This window comes from Prunus mume, linkage group LG5, assembly GCF_029339155.1.
Source record: "Prunus mume cultivar Tortuosa linkage group LG5, ASM2933915v1, whole genome shotgun sequence".
Classification (NCBI taxonomy): domain Eukaryota; kingdom Viridiplantae; phylum Streptophyta; class Magnoliopsida; order Rosales; family Rosaceae; genus Prunus; species Prunus mume.
The window spans coordinates 25,894,795-25,918,530 of NC_142702.1; the positions used below are offsets into that span (position 1 = coordinate 25,894,795).

General features: G+C 36.6%; 3 protein-coding genes and 1 pseudogene across 4 annotated transcripts; all 4 read left to right on the plus strand.

Annotated features, from left to right (window-relative positions):
- The first annotated feature begins 2,740 nt into the window (after positions 1 to 2,740).
- On the plus strand, positions 2,741 to 4,183 carry RBE (C2H2 and C2HC zinc fingers superfamily protein). The gene has a single exon (XM_008235257.2). The coding sequence runs from the start codon at positions 3,001 to 3,003 to the stop codon at positions 3,868 to 3,870; it is 870 nt and encodes a 289-aa protein (XP_008233479.1). The 5' UTR covers positions 2,741 to 3,000; the 3' UTR covers positions 3,871 to 4,183.
- A 2,444-nt stretch (positions 4,184 to 6,627) lies between these two features.
- LOC103332520 (tropinone reductase homolog At5g06060-like) lies at positions 6,628 to 9,388 on the plus strand (annotated as a pseudogene). Its single transcript, XR_016126954.1, has 6 exons — positions 6,628 to 6,812; positions 6,943 to 7,150; positions 7,332 to 7,548; positions 7,675 to 7,781; positions 8,077 to 8,166; positions 8,974 to 9,388. The product of XR_016126954.1 is annotated as a tropinone reductase homolog At5g06060-like (transcript).
- Positions 9,389 to 12,799: 3,411 nt separating this feature from the next.
- LOC103332521 (protein phosphatase 2C 37-like) lies at positions 12,800 to 15,125 on the plus strand. The gene is made up of 3 exons (XM_008235259.3): positions 12,800 to 13,664; positions 13,771 to 14,085; positions 14,324 to 15,125. The coding sequence occupies exons 1-3, from the start codon at positions 13,149 to 13,151 to the stop codon at positions 14,753 to 14,755; spliced, it is 1,263 nt and encodes a 420-aa protein (XP_008233481.2). The 5' UTR covers positions 12,800 to 13,148; the 3' UTR covers positions 14,756 to 15,125.
- Positions 15,126 to 18,550: 3,425 nt separating this feature from the next.
- HESO1 (Nucleotidyltransferase family protein) lies at positions 18,551 to 23,620 on the plus strand. The gene is given in 10 exon segments (XM_008235260.2): positions 18,551 to 18,753; positions 19,352 to 19,497; positions 20,071 to 20,235; positions 20,816 to 20,994; positions 21,074 to 21,169; positions 21,553 to 21,622; positions 22,341 to 22,471; positions 22,595 to 22,705; positions 22,849 to 23,237; positions 23,239 to 23,620. Coding segments are annotated over 9 exon segments (1,470 nt in total). The 5' UTR covers positions 18,551 to 18,753; positions 19,352 to 19,358; the 3' UTR covers positions 23,429 to 23,620.
- Positions 23,621 to 23,736: the final 116 nt, after the last annotated feature.

Genomic DNA, 23,736 nt, shown 5'->3' on the forward strand with positions numbered 1-23,736 from the left:
CTGAACTCTATAAGTTTTATATATAAAACGAAATATACATGATCAATAATTCTTACGAAGATTCACTGTATACATTACATGTTTGTATGTTTGCTTCTTTTAGTGACCAAGTGTCACGTCATGGCTAGCTAATACCATACACATGAATCTATATGACTCGACTCAATCTCTCATCAGTCGGCCTGGCAGAATATTAAAATTACATATCCCTAATAATTTAGTCTAATCTTTAATTAAAAAAGGTTTACTTAAAATTATTTCCTTGTTGTTTTGTAATCAAGTCATGAACATTAACGTGTTCTCATTCACATTTTCTTTTCCACAAGTTGAGAATGAAGACAATTTAGGTAGAGCTCTATAAGTAGAAGACAATCTATATAGAACTTTTTATTTATATTTATATTTATATTTATTTATTTATAGTCTCAAGTCAGTCAATGTTTTTAATAATTGATGCATATTTTATGTTCCTCTATTTGTTTAGGCTTTTAGAATTATCCAATATTGACCGAACCCAAAGAAAGAGAGAAAAAAAAACATTTGGAATCATACAACTTCTGGCCGCTACTTAAATCAAACAGAATCAAGTCCAGCAAATTGTCTCGCTCTAAGGTCCTAGCTAGCTTGAGTATTATACGTACGATACCTAACATGAAAGCTTTTTTGTCTCTCAAGGCCAACAGTCTAATCCATAATTAAACTTCTATTAAAGCTCTATAAGAAACAGTGTGGATGTCCGGACGTTATTATACCGTGTGGACACAATGTATTTTCTATTATTCTTCACATTTTCTCATTATTTACAATAACGTCTGAATGTCCGTATAATATATATATGTTCCACTGTCCACAGGTCCGCATAATATATATATATATATATATATATATGTGTTCCACAGTCGAACAGTACCAACCCAGAGGCTAGAAAAAGTTGATAGTTGACCAACTGTGTCAAAAATGAGATTTGACCATTCAAGACTTGTAATTTCATCTATTTATGGTTGTTAATTAACTCCACTCAGTACGTTAATTTGGTCATTGTGAGGCAGGTGGCTACTGCCTACTTTTAATTCCAGTCCCATAACAAAACATATAATATATTTGGGTCTTAATTAACCTCTAATCACTTTGTAAATTTGGGATTTCCCCATATGATCCTGAAATCCTCCACAAAGATTAGATACAGTGCACCAACTCTTGACAAAACTTAGCTATATTTTTATACAAGTAATCACTTTGTAAGAGAAACGCAAACTTGTAGTAGTGAACAATTTAATAATTAATATATAAGTAATTAACTTGTCTTGACCCTTTTTTTTTCCCTTCTACTGAATTCATCGAAAGGAAATTTAATGGATATTTTAATATTTACTTAGATAACGAAAATATATAGGTAAGCACGGCCAAGTCTTATCTCTGAAATATGTGGTGTAGTAGCTACTTTAAAGTATAAATTAATTCATTACTTTTATGTCGAGTAAAAGAAAATGTCTTTATTGTTGACTTGTTAACTTGGCGTGATATGGGAGGAAAATTACAGAGAAATTCTCAACACGTTCACTACAGAGAGAGACAGTAAGAAGAAATTTGAAGTGATATCAAATCAAGACTTGGTCCTTTCAAATAAACAAGCATGATATCATGTGAAGTTTATGACAATGATGCTTCTTTCGATCGCTAAAAATCACTTCAAATAAGCACAATACACGTGAATTGTTGTTTTTTTTTCGTCTTATAGATGTGATAACTAGTGTAAAATATGATAATGCATACGATCCGCTAATGTAATGGTTTGGAGCAAATACTCTCTCTTTCATCTCCCATAAAAATCTTGAGTTCGAATCATAGTATCGGAATAGTCTATGTGAATTTAGTACACAATAATTACTGTAAATTATGATAAGAACAGTATTGTGTGTTGTTATATAGTTAAAACAGATTAATATATGCTTTCCCAATCGTTTATATACTTAATACGAAAAAGTCGGAATGATTAGGACAAATTGCACTGAAATCCATTATCAAACTATCTGATCTAACCATAGATTCAAGAAAAGACACCTTGTGGACCATGTTATCTGTGATTATATATATCAAGATTAATATATATATATTGTTATATCAATTTCGAAATTCACAGTCCTTTGTCTTGTCTGTGCCTTTCTATATATATATGTATACTCCTCCTCATGGATTGGTCTCATCTCCCCACTTACGGCAATGCATGACTCCCATCCCATATGTTCTTCTAGGTCTAAAAAATGGTTTCCATAGAGCCACTCGTGCCTAATTTTTTTATTAGTAAATGATAGTTTGACGTGCATAAAGTCTAACCCTGGCTTGAAAATTTTCATTTCACGGCAGCAATAATATAAGTAACAATATTATTTTTACCTCCAAGTTATCCAACCTAGCTAGGAAGGCATTCGATCATTATTAAGCGTGTATAATATATCAATTATCAATTCATGATGATTCGTTGGTGTTTTCATGCATGTGGATCAAATCAAATGCATGACATAAATGGGCCCCTCTATAAATTGTCAAAATAATACTAGAGACAATGACTATGTAGCAAACGAACTAGAAACCAAAAGAGTAGCTTCATTGCTAGAGCCAAATTAGAGGAAAGTAGGAAACCCACGGCGTAAAGCCTATTACCAAGACCTTTTCAGCTGACCTCTTCTCTTACTCATAGATTCTCAATTGCCCTTCATTCATCTCCTAATATTACAAATTAAACTGGCCAAAGGGGGATGGGAGGAGGGGTTCAAACTCTGACTCCGGGTGTAGTGGTAAATACTGCATGCGCTCTCATATGATGTCACTGGAGCTACAAGCCCGCATCGTACTAAATATTAAATTTATTCTCTCTCAAACAACATTTGATCACATGATCTCATTTATATTTATAGCTCTGGTTTAGTTTGGTAGGCTGATCAGACTCTCTCTCTCTCTCTCTCTCTCTCTTGGTGTGTGTGTGGTGGGCTAGCTTTGTGGATGGAACAAGCTCAGTGTTTGGTGTGGCAAATTAGCAGGAAAGATCAGATCTTCAAGTGCTCGTTGTCATCACCATCATCAATGAACTCAACAACATGGGAAGAGAGGGCTTTCGCTGCAGATGCAGCTGGGCATGGTCCTCTTGGGGGTTGTATATGGCCTCCAAGATCTTATTCCTGCAGCTTTTGTATGAGAGAATTCAGGTCAGCTCAAGCCCTAGGGGGTCACATGAATGTCCACCGGAGAGACAGAGCCAGACTGAAGCAATGCCTTAACCCCAATAATACTGCTCACCATCATCATCACCACCATAGCCATGAGGCCCATCATCATCATCAGCTTTCTAAACCATCTGATCATGATCGTGATGATCATCATCAACCTATAACTTCCTCAATATCATGTCCTTTCTCATCACCTTCTAGGGCTCCCACAGCTTTAGTCTCTATTCAGAAGGAGAATTCCTCAGGTGCTGAGCGCGCTTTTCTCTCTCATCATTCTGCTACTTCTGCTCCATCTTGGTCAGATAATTCAAAGTCTGATCATCAATTGGAAAAGAATATCATGACCAGAGAAGAAGAAGATTCTAGGTGCCTGCTAGGTAGTTATGATCATGGTGATTTTAATGTAAAGACCGATTTGTCTGTGGGGTTAAATATTTCGGTTGTTAGCCGAAACAGATCACAAGGTGGGTCTTGTGGGGAAGAGGCAAGCATCAGTTGTAAAAGGCCAAAGACTGCTACTGCAGCTATTTCTTCATTTCCATTTTTTCTCCAATCAGAAGCAGAGGTGACTGGGCTTATGGTTAGCTCCTCCATGGAAGATTTGGATCTTGAGCTCAGGCTTGGTGACCCTCCCAAGGTGAAATGAAAGCACTTTGGCCTGGCAATGCAATTGTATGGGCTCATGGTCTTATGTTGCACTGCTTTTTTAAATTAATCAGAAGAAATTTTAAAGGAAATCACTTTCTGCGTTTACTGTTTTTCCATCTCTTTCTTGGCAAACCCATCCTTTAGATGATTCAAGGGAAATCAAGCATGCCAGCTTGAGGTGCACATAATTCAAGTCAAGATCATTAATTGATTGCACTTTATTTTTTGTTTTTGTTTGTCTAATCGATATTCATTTGATCAGTTCTGATTTATTATTAGTTACTATACATGGTATTGATGTGATGATAAAATGTTATGCTTGAAACTGGAAGTCAATTGACAGAGAGCATCCATATATAAAGAGTAAGCTAAATCGGTGCTGCTCAATATTCGGCCACTTCCTCCTCCTATATATAGATATATCTTGATGTGAAAACATGATAAAGTCTTGCATTAGGGTTTATGAGGTGTGATGTATATTCCACTCCACCTGTTAGCTATAGATAGACAGATAGATGAAGTTCCAAAGACATATGAAATTCCCATCAATTTTCAGATCTACCAGGTTTGCTGTTCGGCGGGTTGTAAGAAATTATTCAAAGAGGTACACAGTAGTTACCATTAGTTGACTCCCAGTCCTCATACTTGAATCATGAGAGAGAGAGAGAGAGAGAGAGAGAGAGAGAGAGAGAGATGTTGCTTTGTGCTTGTTTTCATGTTTATCGCTTTTTGTTTGTTTTCTTCTTCCTGCCAAGTGAGGTAAGGGGTGGAAACTTAACTGTATCTGTGAGGTTGTAAATTGGTGAAAGAACTGACAAGTAACTGACATCAAAAGTCACTTCAGCTACAATATCCCAAAGGACTGAATTCAACAGTGCATGCATTGCTAAAGAGAGATCATCAATTAATACAATTAAATACCAAGTTAACTATTAACCCCTTCTGTGTGGATCTGTTTCTGTTTTTCTCTTCAATTCTATGTCCTTCATTCTCTCTATAATCTTCCAAAATAGTCCACCAAGCACCAACCCTATGGGAATCAAATTCAATTAAATTAATACAAACCCTGCCCACGAGAGAGTAAAATCAATACCATTTTATTAAAATGGCATCCCAGACAGAAACAAAACTCACATCAATGGCACTATTCACGCGTCCCTTGTTTTTACTTTTGGAACGATTCTAGCTACATGTTGAAACCCACAACGACAAATGGCCAACCCTAGAAGAACTATATATAGTTTTTTTTTCATTTCAAAAACCCTAGCTAGGCTCCTCCTATCTGGATAGAGTAATGTGGTACCCTGGAATATACTAAAGCCACCATTATAACACACCCATGGTTTCCTGCAGAATACACGGGTATGTCTCTAGGAATATCAACTGTGTTTTATTTCAACTTTTTCTTTATAAGGCAAATTGATGATGAAACATCGCTGGCTTTTGACTTAATGTTCTTGGCAGAGATCTGGAGGGAATTTATGTTACCCCAACAATATTTTTTCCATTTTTGGGTGATGGAAATGTAAGACTCTTTCCATGTACACTTTAATATATGAACATATTTTTCGAGGAGGGGTAATGGGTAAAAGGGGGTATGAAGTTTGCTTTTACTTATTTGGTTTCGATGAGGTACCTGTTTTTGTGTAAGAAAGGGTTAAAAAGGAGACCACCATAATTGGGGCAGTGTCTGGTCTGGTTTCTGGCAGTTGAAGTAGTTTGGTTGGTCTGGTTTTTTGACCTTTTGTAACATTTATCGAGATCTGAATATTAAGAGTAGCTGTTTTTGTTTTGGTATTTTCCTTTTTTCAGTCTGAGAGTGATGAGGTTAATTTAAGGTGCAGTTGAAGGAGAGCCAGAAACGCACATGGACATGGAGACGACAGATGTGGTCTGTGTCTGTGATCTGTTTCTTTAATTTGTAACAGGAAATTACAAGGGAATGAGGAGATATTGTAGAACTCTGTTAGTTACATTGGGGGTTGGTTTGAGCTTCGATGTGGGAGAGCTTTTTTGACAAAATTGGATAGTATGTTCATAAATGGGCTTATTGGGTTTTGCTAGATTTTGCAAAAGCTTGATTTGGGCCAAACACCCTAGTTAGCTGGCCCTATCTCAATTGTACGTATAATCATTGTGGCCCATAGAGCTTGCAATCTTTGTTCTTGTTACGTAAGGCATTTAGGCTGACCAGAATGCACTATACTTTTTTTTAGTACAAACAATTGTCTAACTGGTTGGTGGTTTCTCACACACACCACTACAGTGTTATTGGAGTTCAAACTGGTACCATTAATCTGCAAGTTAAGGCATTTTCTCACTGGACTAGATCTCGTTAGCAGAATACATTGTACTTTAGGTTACATGGTTGGGAGGCAATAAGAAATTGGAATTTATCAACAAAAATGTTTGCTCAAGCTAGATTTGCATATGTATTTTACGGTGAGAGTCTCTAACCAAGTGATGCATGGAAACCAAAACACCAAAAAGAAAAGGAAAAAAAAAAAGCCAAATGGGCAACTACAAATAGTTTTTTGGGGGTTTCACTAAAACACCAAAATGAGAGCTGAAATTATAAAAAAAACCCAACACTCAAAACCCATTATTACACACACTCAAAACTCATTTATAAACACAAATAGTTTTTTCCTTGAATTATTGATATTTGAATGACATCACATAATGCCGTATAATTTGTCAACCTTCTCTCTTTGGTATGAAAAGCTTTGATGATATTTGTGCCACATCATTTTTTGTATTATTATAATCTTATATTCTTTAGAGTGGCTGATGGCTATTGGCAACTTGCGATCGGTTACCGGTTGAGTGAAGTTGCTTGTAAACCGCGAAAATGGCCAAGGCAGAGAGCAGCCTCCCAAACTCCAGATGGTCTCTCAAAGGAATGACTGCCCTCGTCACCGGTGGCACTCGTGGAATTGGGTATCTCTCTCTCTCTCTCTCTCACACACACAAAATTCATCAAATTGTCTCATGGGCTTCTTTTAAAACTGAGTTTTTTTGTTGAAATTAATTATATTGATTTCGATTCATCGCTCTTTTTTCAATTCAGGTATGCCGTGGTGGAAGAGCTAGCTGGGTTTGGTGCCGCTGTGCACACCTGTTCTCGGAACGAAGCGGAACTTCACAAGTGCCTAAAGGAATGGGAGGCTAAGGGCTTTCTGGTCACTGGGTCTGTTTGTGATGCCTCGTCTAAAACCGAGAGAGAAAAGCTCGTGCAGCAAGTGGCTTCTTCTTTCAATGGCAAGCTCAACATACTTGTAAGTAACCGTCTGTTTATTTTGTGCTCTGGCTGCTTGTATACATGTCACATAGGAGAACTTTTTAATGTTTCATAGCCCAAGTAGAAATGTGTTGTGGTTATGACTTCAATTCTTGAATTAAAGATTGTCTTTTTATGAGGAAGAAAAAGGGTTACATTGAATGTGATTGTGGGCGTAGGTAAACAATGTTGGGACAAACATCAGGAAGCCAACTACTGAGTACACTTCTGAAGAATATTCAATAGTCATGGCTACCAACTTAGAATCCACATACCATCTTTCCCAACTTGCACATCCTCTTTTGAGAGCATCTGGAGCAGGAAGCATTGTGTTTATATCCTCTGTTGCTGGCTTGGTGGGCATAGGCTCTGGGACCATTTATGCAGCAAGTAAAGGTGAGCTGTTGCTCTGCTATGGCGTGTCTTATTTTGCTCCATAATCCATATGATCTATTAAATTCGATGAGTGTGAAAAGGCAAAAGCTAAATTCTCTTTTGTTGTCTCCTCTTCTCCATTTTCAGCTGCAATTAATCAGCTTACAAAAAACCTGGCTTGTGAATGGGCAAAAGACAATATCAGGAGCAATTCTGTTTGCCCTTGGTATACCAGAACCTCACTTGTGGGACATGTAATACTCTTTCCTTCTTGTGATCATTTAGGTGATATACATTTGTTTCAATATTACTTCAATTACAACTTTTTTGTGTTTGCCATAGGAGTATGTTACAGCATGTTTATTCAGCATGAAGATGCACCCACAAAACCTTAGACTTGTTTCTCACCCTATAATGGGAATTACATTGAAAGTGAATATGTTAGTTCATGCTCAGAATGAGAATCTTATGGACTGGATAATGTCCAGCTTCATTACGAAAAATATAGATAGAGTAATTGACATGCTTGTTACGTCATGTTCAACTTAGAACAGTGGCAAAAGACATTCTGAAAGAATTTATCGAGTACCAGTTCAGCTCAATTATAGGACTTCGGACAATATCTCAGGTTGAACAAAGGTACGATTTTGTAGACCCCACCGTGGGAGCTTTATACCTATATCCCAATCTTCAAATATACTCACCCTTCCAGGGCTATTCTTGCAAGTGTTATTCGATAAGTACTTATTTTAGTGAGGCAGAAATTGCTGAGGCCTTTGTGTAGACATGTGCCAAAGGTTCTGAAACTTCTGATGAATTTAGAGTTATACACCATACTGAAATTGAGAACTACGCCAATGAGGGTTGGTTGAGTTGGTAAGGATTGTTCTCTTTGCTATCAAGACCTAAGTTCAAATTCCGTTGCTGACAATTCCTCTTGGTGGGTATTCTGTAAAAATAAAATAAAAAGGCTAAGATCCCCTCCGTAAGTCCTCAATATGCCCTGACATTGAGATGGGGTAGCCTCCCCTCCTTTAAAATTTTTTATTATCCAAATTGAGAACTACTAGTCTTCAATATGTGCGTGATTTTGAAAATAAAGCTTACTTAGTAATCATGGTTTGCCTTTAGGCAGTCCAATCTTTATGTTGGGGGTAATCATTAAGTTTAAGATAATAGGGCAACGTCAATGACCAATAGGGCAGACACCCTTTATAAGTTAAGATAATAGATCTCTGTGTATTCTAGTTCAACAACATCTTTTAATCTTAATCTATACTTAACTTCATGGAGAATATTTTTTTTGCATATCTCAATAATTAAATGCAGTTTGTATTTATGTGAATGAAACAAAATTTGGGTTTGCTGATGAAAGTATTCAAATTGATGGGTGATGATGTTGATTTTCAATTGATCTGATTGGTGATCTCCATTGCTGCTTTTCAGTTGTTGGGTAACAAGGAATTTTTGGAAGAGATAACCTCACGTACCCCTATTGATCGTGTCGCAGAACCTGAGGAGGTCTCATCTCTGGTAGCCTTCCTCTGCCTACCTGCTGCTTCTTACATCACTGGACAGATTATTTCTGTTGATGGAGGAATGACTGTGAACAGTTTTAACCCCATTAGGCGGCCATGTTGATTTTTGAGCCCCTGTCTCTCACGTTCTTACGCCCATGTGCTGTTATGTTTTTATGGCATACAATTGTCTTTAGTTTGTCATTTTTTCATGTATTTTTCTGACCTCTCCCAGATGCTCAGCCAGTGTTTTACCACTTATTAAGCTGAACTCGGCATCATTTCCTTGTGAGAAACTTTTGAACAAAAATTGTGGTCCTATGTTGGGTCACGTTTTACTTGTACCCTTTGTTTGGTTCTCTCATAGTCTGTTTGGTAGGTGAGAAAACCAAAGGCACACAGAAAATATCTAATAAGTGGGAGAAAAGAGGCAGGCACACAGAAAACTGATATTTCTTTCTGGTGCAAACATTGAAAAAGAAAAAGAAAAAGAAATTAAATTAAATTAAATTAAATTAAAAATGAAAGGAAACATACCTCTACAGGAAAATACCTCTGAATTTCAAGGCAAGAGTGACGTGGTGAAAAGGGTGTGTGGGCTTCTACGTGTCACCCCACACCAACACAACCCTCCACGTCTCCCAAACATCAAAGAACTTTCTTTCTTTGGAGATGTCGTGGTGATGGGTATTTTGGGAATTAGGAAAGTTGGATACGTGTTGTTATCGTAATACGTGTTGCAGCTTACCAAGTTTCGACGGAATTAAGTAATATTTGATATTTAATATTTTAATATAAAAGCCCATAATTGAGTTAGGTCAATACCCTTCCGCATCCAAATTTAAGTCTCCTCCTCCTCGTAAGTTAGTTGGGGTTGGAGATGTGAAATACAAAATATTGAATTTGAATTTGATAATTTATGTATAATTTAATATTTAATAAAAATTGATTTTCACCCAAAAATATTAAATATTACATTTTAAAAAGTAAATTAGATTCATATTATGCATAACATATTAAAAGTGAGTAAATGATAATGTGATTTATGGCTGAAAAAAGATTATAATATATGTGACATCAAGCTTTTTGAGATGTTATTTTGACATATTTCTTTTAATCTTCAAATTCATGTAGAATTTGACTACTCGATTTGTGAGAATGTGAAGGTAAAAAATCTCACATTAAAAAGTTTGAAAACCTTGTGTAATGGCTTATAAGAAGTTGAGTTACTCCCCTCAATGCTAATTGGTTTTCAGGAACCTCAATTTCCTTATGGTACAAGAGGCTCCCTTATGTTCTTCACCATAAACACCAATGGCGCCAAACAATGATGCCAAACTAGTTGACAAAGAGACGGATCAACAATTCATTACTAACAACGTCGATATTATTTCCAACTTAACCACATACAATGTCACTAAGTGTGAGGTTTTATCACAAAATAATTGGAGTAACTTTAACTTTTAATTTTTGTCATTTAATGTCACGTGGCAATTTGACATATCCTTTTGATATGCTCTTATATTAATTTAAAGTTATTTAGATTATCACTTATATTAATATATAAGTGACGTTATTATCGTGCGGACATCATTATAAATTATGAAAAAAACAAAGAGGGGTAGTGAAAAATACATAACGTCCACACAATAATAATGTCAAAACGTCAGCATAAAAAAAATAAAGTTTAAATATATTATATATAAAAAGTTATGATGAACTTATAACTTAAGTGATTAATACTTAATACCATGTACCTAAGATTTTAGATTCAATCTCTTACCTCAATATGACTTGTATTAAAAAATATATATTTAAAAGAAGTTGGAAATTGAAAATTTGAGAATTGAGACCTAACCTGTGACGAATGACCATTATGGGTAAGGTGAACCGTGGTCAGAGAGAGGGGCGTTGAGGTTGAGTTGAGTTTTAGTCAGAGAGAGAGGGAGGGACAGTGACTGAGTTATTGACCCTTACGTGGCAATGCATCTAGTGGGTGGGTCACCACATGTGGGAACTAGTCGGAAGGAACTCATTGCTTGACAGCCCACACCCCCACGCTCTTTCACGTGGCACCTGCTCACCGGCTGTTGGATTAATATTACCTTTACGTCCCTACGCTGCCTCACGTTTTTGAGACGGGCACTACAACCCTTCTTCTTTTTTTTCTTTTTCTTTTTCATCTAAAAGCAATTGGTAATTCAATATCAGTTGCATGATGAAGGAAAAAAAAATAAAAATCAGATTGATTGACTATTGATTTATGCATCCCAATAAAATAAGCCTCTATCGTCCTTAGAGTATTTCCAATAGTCTTTTTAACCATTTTGGAATGCTCAAATAAGTGAATTATTGTTAGTTCAAATTATATTAGTATGTATCGTTAGAATTCTAACTTAATTCAATATATATACACTTTACATATTCATTTTTATCAAGTCAAATAAACTTAATTCAAGATAAACTTCACATACATTAAATAATATGGATTCACAATCTATTAACATGCATAATTTGCCAAAGTAATGACAAAATAACATTTCTCATCGGTTTACTTGTACCTTGTTTTCAAGCTTTTAACAAAAATATTTATCTTTTCAATTATTGTAAATATGTGTTATGTTCATTATTAGGTGTCATTTACTTGAAACTAAAAAACATGTGTGATATGTAAAGTCCAAACGAAATTACATTTCACCTTACATTTTTTTCTTTTGCAGCTAGAAAGAGATTTCGATATAAATTTTTTCTTAGAAAAACAAAAAAAATTCAAAATTGAGGTATATTACAAATTTAAATGGAAGTACGATTGACTAAATCAAGAGCTATGATGATCAATACCTAATGATATTTAGATTGATCCACTCGTATTATATGAATTCCAAACTTAAAGATAAATGTAGGCTAAGTGTTAGTTTGACATTGCTTATTTGGGGTGATAATTGATTTTTAAAAAAATTTGAGAAGCCCAACTCGTTTGGTAAACTGTAAGAAAATCACTTATTGTTAAAAATTGTTGAGAGAGAAAGCTATAAGGGAAAATAACTAATGAGGTGGTTTCATTTTCTGATTATGCATGAATCAGTTTCAAAGAGTTGAGTTTAATGATTATGCGGCAATCAATTTCTGATTATACGTAAAATCAATACCAACAACACTTTGAACAAAATTTTTATCAAAAGCCAAACGCTTTCTCACACAATGATTTCTTTCACAAAGAAATCGACATCTATTATTTTTACAAGACAATAATGTCAAACTGGCCCTAAGAGTGAATTTATGCAATACCATATTAGGAAATAGAAAAAAAAATCATAAATTTTAACTAAATATCATTAAAATAAAATAAAATGTCTTTTTTGGGTGGAATAATGTGTTGCATCATCGTGGGGTGCTCCAAAAAGCAAAATTGACGATGATACGACCCCTCCCTTATAGGCTTCCGGAAGCTGGTGGTATTGTTATACTCGCAGTAATGCGTGTGGGGGAGGCAACAAAACCCGAATATCGTATTCTGGGATGCCGCCACGTGGTGAATACTCCGAACCCAGTAATTAAAAAAAAAACAGAGAGAAAATTAGATAGTAAAAAATATTAAAAATACGAGAGGGGTCGGTCGTTCAAGGACCACATGCGTGTCAGAAAAAGGACACCGCCTACACCTACCGTGTCATCACAAAATTAGGCCACGTATACGTGTCGAAAAGGCCAGGCACGTGTTGAAATATGAGGAAGAGAGAGATGAGATGGACGGTGGAGATGGCGCTTTTGTATTCAGTAGTTCGACGTCATACCAACTGTACAATGTCGGATCCTGCCCGTGATGGTGACGGGCAAGCTGCCCGTGATTAGGCCTGTTGTGGCCCCCAGGTGAAATTGTTGCGGGTGTGCGTGGAGGGTGGTGAGGTGGCTCTTTTTCTCGTTTAGAAAAAGCTTCGGTGCACAGCCATTTTAAGAGATCCCTTTCTCTCTTGGTATTATTCTCAAAATCCCTTATATTTCTGTAGCCTCATACCCTCCCTCTCCTCTCAGGTCTGAGGTGCAGAGAAGAAGAGTTTGTTTTGATTTGTGTTGTAGTTTGATTGAGTTTTTGTTTGAATTTCAATGGCTGGAATTTGCTGCGGTGTTGTCGGAGAAGCTGAGGCGTCGACTACGATTGACGCAAGCCCAAGGAATTCGAGGCGTAGGAGATTGGAGCTCCTACCGCTTAGATACATAGCTGACGTAGCCGTAAAACCGTCGACGGTGGAGAACGGCCGGAAGCGGCAGAAGATCGATCTGTACCGTTCATCGTCATCGGTGCCACAAAAAGCAGTGGAAAGCTCCTCGGAAAGCGAAGGGTTGAAGCTGAACGCGACGGTGCGTTTTGGCGACGATGATTTTGAAGCTGTGAATACACGTGGAGATCATCAGGAGTCTAAGTCTGTGCGTGTGGACAACGAAGCGGTGCAGGTGCAGGCACTGCAGGAGAGCCCTCGGTTTGGTATGACTTCGGTTTGTGGGAGAAGACGAGACATGGAAGACGCCGTTTCGATTCACCCTTCGTTCTACCAAAACGACGGTCCAGACTCTAATGGAGCCCATTTCTATGGCGTTTTCGACGGCCATGGCTGCTCTCATGTAATTCCACCAATCCTAATCTGAATTCTATACTTCACCGATTCTCCCGCACTTTTTTGTTTCCGATTAATTTTTTTTTTCTTCTAATTTTGTTTGGTTTCTTTAGGTGGCCTTGAAGTGCAAGGATCGGTTGCATGAAATCGTGAAGCAAGAACTCGAAACGGAAGGCGCGTACATACAGTGGAAGGGCGCGATGGAGCGAAGCTTCGCGAAGATGGACGATGAGGTCCAGGAAGGAAACCTGGTTGCTCAAGGCCCGAATTGCCGGTGCGAGCTTCAGACTCCGCAGTGCGACGCCGTTGGATCTACGGCGGTCGTTGCTGTCGTCACTCCGGATAAAATTATCGTCTCTAATTGCGGCGATTCTCGCGCCGTGCTTTGCCGCAACGGCGTCGCCGTCCCTCTTTCCTCCGATCATAAGGTGAGCTTTAAGTTCCCTCGCTTTTCCCGATAAATAAAAAAATTGAATTTTCGTGACTTTTTGGAGATCTGAATCTCAAGACCACGAGTTCATTTGAACCGGAACGCTATGATTAATTTTGTTTTTGGCGCGTCAACTTATTAGGACTAGGGCAAAGACTCAGATGCTAAATATACTAATTGATTGCGCGTGCACCACACGGTAGCTAACGTGAGCTTATTTTATTTTGTTATTGCAGCCAGATCGACCCGATGAGCTGGTTCGGATCGAAGCCGCGGGCGGGCGGGTCATCTACTGGGACGGTGCGAGAGTCCTGGGAGTTTTGGCCATGTCGAGAGCCATTGGCGACAACTATCTGAAACCGTACGTGATATCGGAACCGGAGGTGACGATCATGGATCGGTCGGCGGAGGACGAGTGTCTGATTCTGGCCAGCGACGGCCTCTGGGACGTGGTATCAAACGACACCGCGTGCGGAGTCGTTCGCATGTGCTTGCGCGCGCAGAAGACGACCTCGCATTCGGAGTCGTCTGGAACTGACGCGGCAGTGAGGTCCGACAAGGCGTGTTCGGACGCCTCCATTTTGTTGACTAAGTTGGCCTTGGCTAGGCAGAGCAGCGACAACGTCAGCGTTGTCGTGGTGGATTTGAGAAGACCCGGGAGGTGCTAAATCCGGCGTCGTTTTAATTACATGAAGACGATATAATACTAATCTAGCCAACAGTCAGTGGAAGAGGGAAATTACCAGAGAGTGGCTTTTGATTGTTAATTGATTGTTGTAGGCTGCTCTTATTTTCTCTTAATTAATTAACAAGTTTGGAGGAATTTTTTTTTATTTTTTATTTTGGGTGTGGTTTGGGGCCTTTTTTCTTTATTTTTATTTTTATTTTAAAGGTTTTACAATATTCACATTACTGCAGAAGTTTGCAGAAATGTGATATTATACCAACTTAAATAGTCAATATAATTGTATAATAGATTAGTTTTTCTCCTTGAATTGTACGATTCCCTTGGTTCGGAATGCAATCAGTTTGGTTAAATGAATGGTTTTCATTTGGTTTTGGAATTAGGCGAAAAAATTAAACAAGCCGTTGAACTTTGCACCATTCCAAACGAAATGCTTTCCTATTTACCCGCAAATTAGTCTTCAATACGTGTAGAAATATGACATGTGCAAATGCAAAATACTAAACCTTACGTGTTACACATGGCTGTATAACAATGAATTTGTAGCTCAAGTAACTTAGAGCAATTACTCATGCACCGAGTTATGCATTCAAATAACACGGGTTTATAGCGAACACGGGTTTATAGTTCACGCTATTGAGAGTAATTATTCATGCACCTAGTTCCTTATTCAAATAATTTCATAAGAGTAAAGCATTAGGCCTAATGCTTGAGATTCTTGGGTTGTATTCAAGCTCTCAAGCTGGTGCTGGGAATATTGAGTCCAGTGATGTAAAGATTACAATGGCGATAAGACTTGGGTTGTTTTGGGACCCTATGCCGCCGTGGGAGGATAAATTTGAGGTTCTCTTTCGTCAGCAGAGTGGCCGTAGTTGGATAAAGGGTATGTGGGCGCCCTTTCCATGGCCCGAGTGGACAGATTTTGGGGGTTCCACCACTCGATTTTTATTCCTCGACAACAATGTGTGGGGCCACACACACATCGTCCCACTCAATGGGTTGCGGACACGTAGCGTTTGATCTTTGTTGCTGGCCCTGCGGCATCAACATCTCTGAGCTGGCTTAGATTTATTTAGATCTTGATGTTGATGGCAATGGACCCAACTGTGCCCTCAAAATTAAGGAAGAAATAAAAAGGGTCTCTCTGCCCTTTAACACAACCTCTTTTTTTCGGGTTCAAGCTTATTGAGTAACGTGAGTTTTTAGTCAATTTACATGAATCATAAAATGGAAAGAAATGAGAGGATGGCATGAAATGTTAGTGCAACTATCTTGATATAAAAAGAGAAAAGAAAAAAAAAGCCCCTCAATGGTCGGCCATGGTTGGCATGATATTTTCTTGAGATGGCTAGGCATAGCCATGTTCTTTGCATAATTGAGAGTTTGATTGATATGGACCACCTCATTCACCTTTTTCCTCTTTTCGCTTTTTTCGTTAAATGATATAATGAGAAGAAGAAAAATGAAAACGTTCATTCATACGACTCTTATGTAAGCGTTCTATTGTAATAACTGATCACGTTATTAGCACGTAACACATTAAATGTGAAAAATATAAATGTATTACATATTAATTTTGTAAAACGGATCAGAATTTTGTCATGAATCTTTGACCTTATTATTTTGAAGGGAGGACATATCCCATATACATAAATATTATATTACGAGGTGCAACAATGAAATAATAAGTTGAAAATAGAAGAATAAACGCATATCAGATCTCCGCACCTTAAGGATTTGACTCAACCATAATACCATTATAATGTTATTGCTGCAGACAGTTGAAGACCACGTCAGTCGTGGAAGGAAAGTCAGAATATTGATGATATAACTTGGAAACTTCTATTCAAGCTGGTTTTTGCAAAACCATGTACTAATTATTATAATATTAAATTTTTATTTATTTTTCTTTTGTATAATAATTCAATATGGGTCGTGTGGATTATTATACAAAGGGGATGTTTTTGTTTTTATTAAAGATAAACTTGAACGATACAATCAAAAACATCAACATGATATCTAAAGTATCAATTTTAATAGGACAATAAACTAATATGATAAAAACAAAATTAAAGCAGGCAAAAGTCGCATTAAAACTATTAGCCCACATCACCATAATTAACTATAAGCCCTAAAACAACCTACAAGCCTAAACGAACCTTACCACTACTACTTGAAGAAGCATCGTTGCGGCCACACACATCACATCCTCTGTAACAGATATGGAAAAAACATGGTAGCGGGTTATGGGAGAAGAATTTATTTGAGAATGCCTGAAAGGGATGATGATGAACTTCAATATGAGCAAGCTTATAAGAAATTACCATAAAGGACTTCTTATTCAAAATGCCCTAGTGGACTTATTAACTAATCTAAATTTTTTATAAAAAAAAACGAGGAGAGAGAAAGAGATGAGGGGCGAATACGATTCTTCCTCCTCTCCCTCTATATAGTTTTTTTTTGGGTATTCACATAAAGACAGTGCGGTTAGAATTTCTATGCTCACCGAATGAATGTTTTCTTTAAAAGGAATGTTAATTTGTAGACAGCATTTCAGTGGTTCGTCAAATTTCACATGTAATGTTTGAACCTATTAGAGCTCCTTTTTAATTAGCTATTAGCTTTTGTATGAAGATAAGATTGGAATGTCTATTACAAGTTAAAGAACCTATGTAATGAAATATCAATAACCTAATTTAGTAAATGGGATATATTTAGCTAATTAGCTAAAAGGTACATAACTAATATGTCGTGGGTAAATGAAATAGTGTATATCTGGCAAAAACAAAGAAAAAAATAAGTGGTGTAAATAATTTGTGTCAAACAAGTCAAAAGAGAAACCAAAACTAACTGAATTGATTCAAGATGGTTTGGTTCGATTTGGGCCTAAGCCTAATTTGTTTTCTTTTGCATATTTTTTCTTTCAATTTTGCTAGCCTAATGAAAAAAGAAAAATATCATAACTTGCTATATATTTTTAAATGTTCTAGCGTATCAAATCATTCTAAAATTCAACATATAGTTCAAAGTTCAATAACTTATATATATATATAATTTAAATATCAATAATTTCAAAGTTTCATCAAACTTTATATTCAACATCATTATGTAATTATTATTCAATAAGAGTACTACAAATGTAAAATAAAATATACAACTAGACAGTCCGGTTTGATTTAAGCCGGTTTGCGAAAACTCAAAATAAAAACTGTTTGGTACCAATTAATTGATTCTGGCGGAATTGATGCCCACTCCTAACTTTTGGTGCTACATTCATCGACCACAAATGGTATAAATATTAGAGATATGTGTCAATTACCCAATATTAGCAGGTAATTTTAAACCATAATTATATATACCTCATATGCATCAACGACTAAGAATTAAAACGATAAGTAATTAGTGATACATCCGTGCACAATTGACCATATAAATTATAAATATACCAAATCTACTATATGCAAAAATTCATGCAACTTTAGTTTGAGTTTGACCAAAATACTTTATGCCCCCCACATAAACAAACAAATAAATAAGTTTTCCGTAAATTCCCAAGCTTTGTTTTTACTATCACTTATCTCCTCTTTTTCTACAGTCTACAATTTCTCATCTTCCCACCACTCCCAAATTTATCAGAACTGACAGTCTACTCAGCGGATTCAAAGCAAAACCCACCATGCTTTAACCTACTCATCTTTCCCGCCTCGCCTGCCAATCAGAAGCCCTCACGAAAAAAAAAAAGTCGCACAAAATAAAAGGTAACGAAAACCTTCTCGCTAAGCAAAGCAGGCCACATCTACACTGTAGCTTAAACTCACGGCCTATATATTTGTATTTATTGTACAAAGTTTCATGATTTATGCTAATATAGAAGAATAGAAAGCAATGCGTGGCTGATCAGTATTCAAAACCCTAGAAAATTTGGGAATCAATTGCTGCTGTTGATTTAGACCGTTGCATAATCGTTCTTCAATCTTGATGGTAAATACTTTCAGTGTTGATGTTTCCGATTATAAGTCAACAGTTTGATATTGGGATGATTGTTTTTATTATTTTTATTTATTTAATTTGTTGGGGGGTTTTTACTTACTTTTCAATTGGATTTTATGCTTTCCCAGGAACTACATTTTTGTTTGTATTCAGTAATTTGTATATGTTTTAAGTACACTGATTGGCTACTTAAGGCTGTGTAGGCTTAGTGTAAATAGTATTTAGCATCCTTTGCTGAAGCATGTATATATCAATGTCCTTTATGTTCGAATTTAAGATATGCAGTAATGATTCCAAATGGTTCCACAGCTGCACCTGTGTTGTAGTTCCAGCATGATATATGGATTATACAATTTTTATTGCTGTCAACATTCTCGAAATTCAGATTATGTTGGTTGTCTTGAAAGGGCGTTTATGATTTGTTTGATGGAATGTTATATTTTGCTTTTGATATGACATTCATCTGACTGAAAAGAGGTGGAAGCAAATCTTGCAGGGAATTTAGTGCTTCTATCGTGTACTCTGCTTATATTGTTAGTGCTAGAAGCCATTTTGCACTAAGGTTTTGTCATTTTCTTATGTTAATCAGTAGTGAAATGAGTGTGCAAAGTACATTGGAGAACACTCTCAAGGAAATACTACATGTTGTCAAACCTTTGCATGAGGATTGGACAACACGGTTGCAAATCATTGATGAGTTACGAGGAGCTGTTGAATCTGTGGAAAGTTTAAGAGGTGATTTGTGTTACAATTTCATGGTTCCACTTTTTGTTGTTTTTTATTTATGCATCTGTTAACCAAAAGTGCTTTTATTGTTCTTAACTTCAGGAATCAGTTAATTCATTATAAATTCCATTCAATCTCTCTCTCTCTCTCTCTCTCTCTCTCCCCATTCAATCAGGAGTTATATGGAGACACCTGATTCACTTTATTCCTTCTGTGTTCCTAATTGGCCCAAAAGGAGACATGCTTTTGACCTTCAATGAATTGTTTGTGTTAATAACTTAATATTACAAGCATACAAACACAAATTCTAAGTTTTTGATACTAACTAATGTCACAATGTTTATTTGCCAATATTTTGTCCCATTTTGGATTACATTTACTTCTACCAACTAGGATTTTGCGATGCCATCCATTGGTGTCTCCTCATTTGGGAAATTTTTGGTGCCTGTAATACTACAAATTTATTTTTGTGCCATTTTATTTATTTAGTCGTACGTGTCTTCTAATATAAAGGAGATAACTTTCCCCATTGTTTAACAAACGTTTAGTAACTCTGTGGGTTTATGACTGGCATATAAACAGGTGCTACTGTGGAACCATTTGGGTCATTTGTGTCTGATCTCTTTACAAGGTGGGGAGACTTGGATGTTTCAATTGAGTTTTCCAATGGTTCATTTGTTTCACCTTATGGGAAAAAGCAGAAACAACGTTTACTAGGAGATGTTATGAGAGCTATGAGACAGAAAGGTAGCTTTGTTGTTTTCCCTTTCTTAAATGCCAATATTATTGTTTTTCCAGGCCTCAGTACTTACCATATATTGTTGAGAAGATTAGGAAACTTAATGCGTCAGTTTTTTCCTTTGTTTACTATTAATAAAAAGTTGTCACACTTGAGAATTATTTCATGGTAGTGGCAGAAAGTATGTTAGTTGGTCTTGAATTTTCATTTATGTGCTCTTATCTAAGTACAAAGCAAATGGTGCATACTGGGGACCTTCAGTCTTTCTTTATCTTCACCTTTCTGTGGCATATTTCTTTTGTATTTAACTTATTTAGCATATAGGGTGATCATTAACAACTATATTATACTGAACATGCCATTGAGCTGTGTGCTATTCACAGGTTCATTTGGTGACAATAATACATAGAAATGGCATTAAGAGACTTATACATCATATCTGCGAATTTTGTATTATATATTAGGTTCCCTGATTAACAAAAAGCTACAATAAGTGGGTTTGTATGTGTGTATATGTGTATTTGGGGAGTTTGATTTTGTTTAATTACAGCATCTCCAATTTAATTTCTAACGAACATTCATTTTCAGGTGGATGGAGGAGGTACCAATTAATCCCCAATGCAAGAGTTCCCATTTTAAAGGTTGAAAGTAATCTCCGAAATGTATCTTGCGATATTTCAATCGATAATCTGAAATGCCAAATGAAGTCTAGACTCTTGTTCTGGATCAGTGAGATAGATACACGCTTCCGCGATATGGTTTTACTGGTACATTGTTGTTGGAGATTAGAATTTACTTTCTAAAGGGAAAGTGTTCGTATCTGATATATTCTTCTAGCTTTTGTAGGTAAAGGAATGGGCAAAAGCACACAACATAAATAATCCAAAATTTGGGACTTTCAATTCGTACTCTCTCACTTTGCTTGTGGTCTTCCATTTTCAGGTAATCTTAAATCATCATTTCTAAAAGTAGTTTGAATTGTGAGGGGATTCTTTCGACTGTTTCAGCTGCACTTCAGCATAATCTAAGATGATTGATATCAACCTGGTTTGCTGGAAGTAGATTAGTATTAAATTCTGTGACCTTTTTGGGCTTTCTTCATAGTACGCTACACTACCAGATTTATACTGTCTAGTTCTTCATTTTGGTTGTGTTGGTGGATCAAAGGCTGAATATACTCTTGTCCAAGCATTTTGTTGTGTGTAGTTAATGTTTTACTTGCTTCAATTTTCTGTTCTTGCTTCCTACAATATATATGATTCAGTTCTTTGCAACAGATGTTCCTGATTTTAATTTAATACTTCTCATTTAATTTTCTCTTTCAGACATGTGCACCTGCAATTTTTCCACCCCTTAAAGATATATATCCAGGAAATCTCATTGATGATCTTAAAGGTACTTTTCATCTTTCAAGAGGTGACCTCATTTTCTTTACTAATTGGCCACTCATTATATCTAATTTGTGGAAGTTTGAATAAAAGTTGCTCTAATAGACCCTGAAGGAAGGTTGTGTTTATTTCAATAGTTCCTGAAAGGGATCATGCTAAAGTATGAGAGCAGTCTTTCACCCTTCGGATTCATAGTTGCAGTACTGGTTAGTTTTTTGAAGTAATGAAGTTTCAGATAGATCCCCTATGCAGCAAAGCAAAACAATAGCCTTTCTTCAGACCCAAAAAAAAAAACAATATCCTTTCTTGAAGACTTGGAGAATAAAAATTCTTAGTTGTTGAGGACCCAGATTATAAATTTAATATCTTAATTGATATATCCTTTAAGTGCTTTGCACTGAGCCAGATCTTTTTATACTTGAGTAGGGGTGGCTTGAGTGATAGTGCGCATTGATAATTGGTCCATATGGTTAGCAAGAAGTGAAATCACTGTATAGGATTTGTTTTTAAATAGGTATATTTTCTGGATATTGCAGTGAGCCAACTGTTCTCTACTTCTCTCTGATTTTAAACCAAGTGTTGTTTACGTGTGGGAAAAACACTTCCATAATGCTTCTAAAAAGAATTTGTTCGATACCTAAAATATATCTGAAAATTAATTTTTTGATCTTCAATCAGTTGACTAATTTGGACAACAAATATCTGATTGTGCTATGTACATGCAGGCTTGAGGGCTGATACAGAGAGACGTATTGAAGAGACGTGTGCTGCTAATATAAGAAGGTTTCAATCATACAATTTGAGGGCAGAAAACAGAAGTTCTTTGTCTGAGCTTTTCATTTCATTCCTTGGGAAGGTATTATTACCTTCATAAATAACTTGAATTGTATTTTCTAATGCTTTTAACGAGAGATTGTTATAATCATGAATTTGTGATCAAACATTCAATCTGATGATGGTCATTCTATAAATTTTGCAGTTTTCTGACATCAGTTTGAAGGCTTCGGAATTAGGAATTTGCACTTATACTGGACAGTGGCAAGCCATAAAAAGCAATATGAGATGGTTGCCCCAAACTTATGCCCTATTTGTAATTCCATCTCTCTCTCTCTCTCTTCATACTTCTCATATATATATATTTTTCGGCTGATGCTCTCTCCGTTTCTTCAGAAATAATGATATTTATTACTGTCACCACTACTGATTTTGTTACTGGAATTGGTGCATGGGTAGATTGAAGATCCTTTTGAGCAACCGGAAAATTCTGCTAGGGCTGTTAGCAAGAGGGAATTGACAAGGATATCAGAAACATTTGAGATGAGCCACCACATGCTCATCTCACCCAATCACAGTTCGCTTCTTGCCACCCTAGTCCGACCTCAAATGTTAAGCCTCATGGTAAGAACACCAGACTGGCGCCGCCAACCAACTCATCCACAACGTTTCAGGGCTGAGGGTTCACATTCACCAACCCCAAGCAACAACAATGGCCCCCGACAACTAACTCGTCCTCAGGTGCACAGGGTGGTGCGCTCACCCTCACAAGTGCAACCTCAATATCAGACGGTGAAGCCAAAAGGCCCCTCAGAAGTGCAACCTCAATTTCAGACGGTGAAGCCAAAAAGGCCCCTCACAAGTGCAACCTCAATTTCAGACGGTGAAGCCAAAAGGTCCCTCACAAGTGCAACCTCAATTTCAGACTATGAACCCAAAAAGCCATCCCAACAGGGCAACCTTTAAAAAACCTCCTCTGCAGACATACGAAGATCAACGGCAGCAAATATGGAGACCAAGATCTGATAGACCAGTGTGATTTGTGTTTCTGCATTCAGATTTTCATTGCCTGCTTTTTGATTGAAAAGTAAGAAAATGTAGTTCAATTGGATTGATGCCCTTCCAGAAACCTTTCAAGTATGCAAGGTGATCGATTCTTTGTTATCGACCGTTGGCTTCCCCCTAATCCTTAAAAATGAGAATTACTAAATATAGGGCATTTATGAGTTTCTTTGATCTCTCTAAAGATGCCATTTAGAAATTACTTTTACCAGCATTAACAAATTAAATACTTATGAATTTTACCCTTTCATAAACTGATATGTTCATTTTCACCAAAGAGATCAA

Excerpts from the sequence above, each read along its gene's own strand:
- RBE (XM_008235257.2), top strand. The coding sequence starts at position 3,001 with ATGGAACAAGCTCAGTGTTTGGTGTGGCAAATTAGCAGGAAAGATCAG.
- LOC103332521 (XM_008235259.3), top strand. The coding sequence starts at position 13,149 with ATGGCTGGAATTTGCTGCGGTGTTGTCGGAGAAGCTGAGGCGTCGACT. Across the intron at positions 13,665-13,770 it reads ACGGCCATGGCTGCTCTCAT|GTGGCCTTGAAGTGCAAGGA; the intron begins GTAATTCCACCA and ends TGGTTTCTTTAG. Across the intron at positions 14,086-14,323 it reads CTCTTTCCTCCGATCATAAG|CCAGATCGACCCGATGAGCT; the intron begins GTGAGCTTTAAG and ends TTGTTATTGCAG.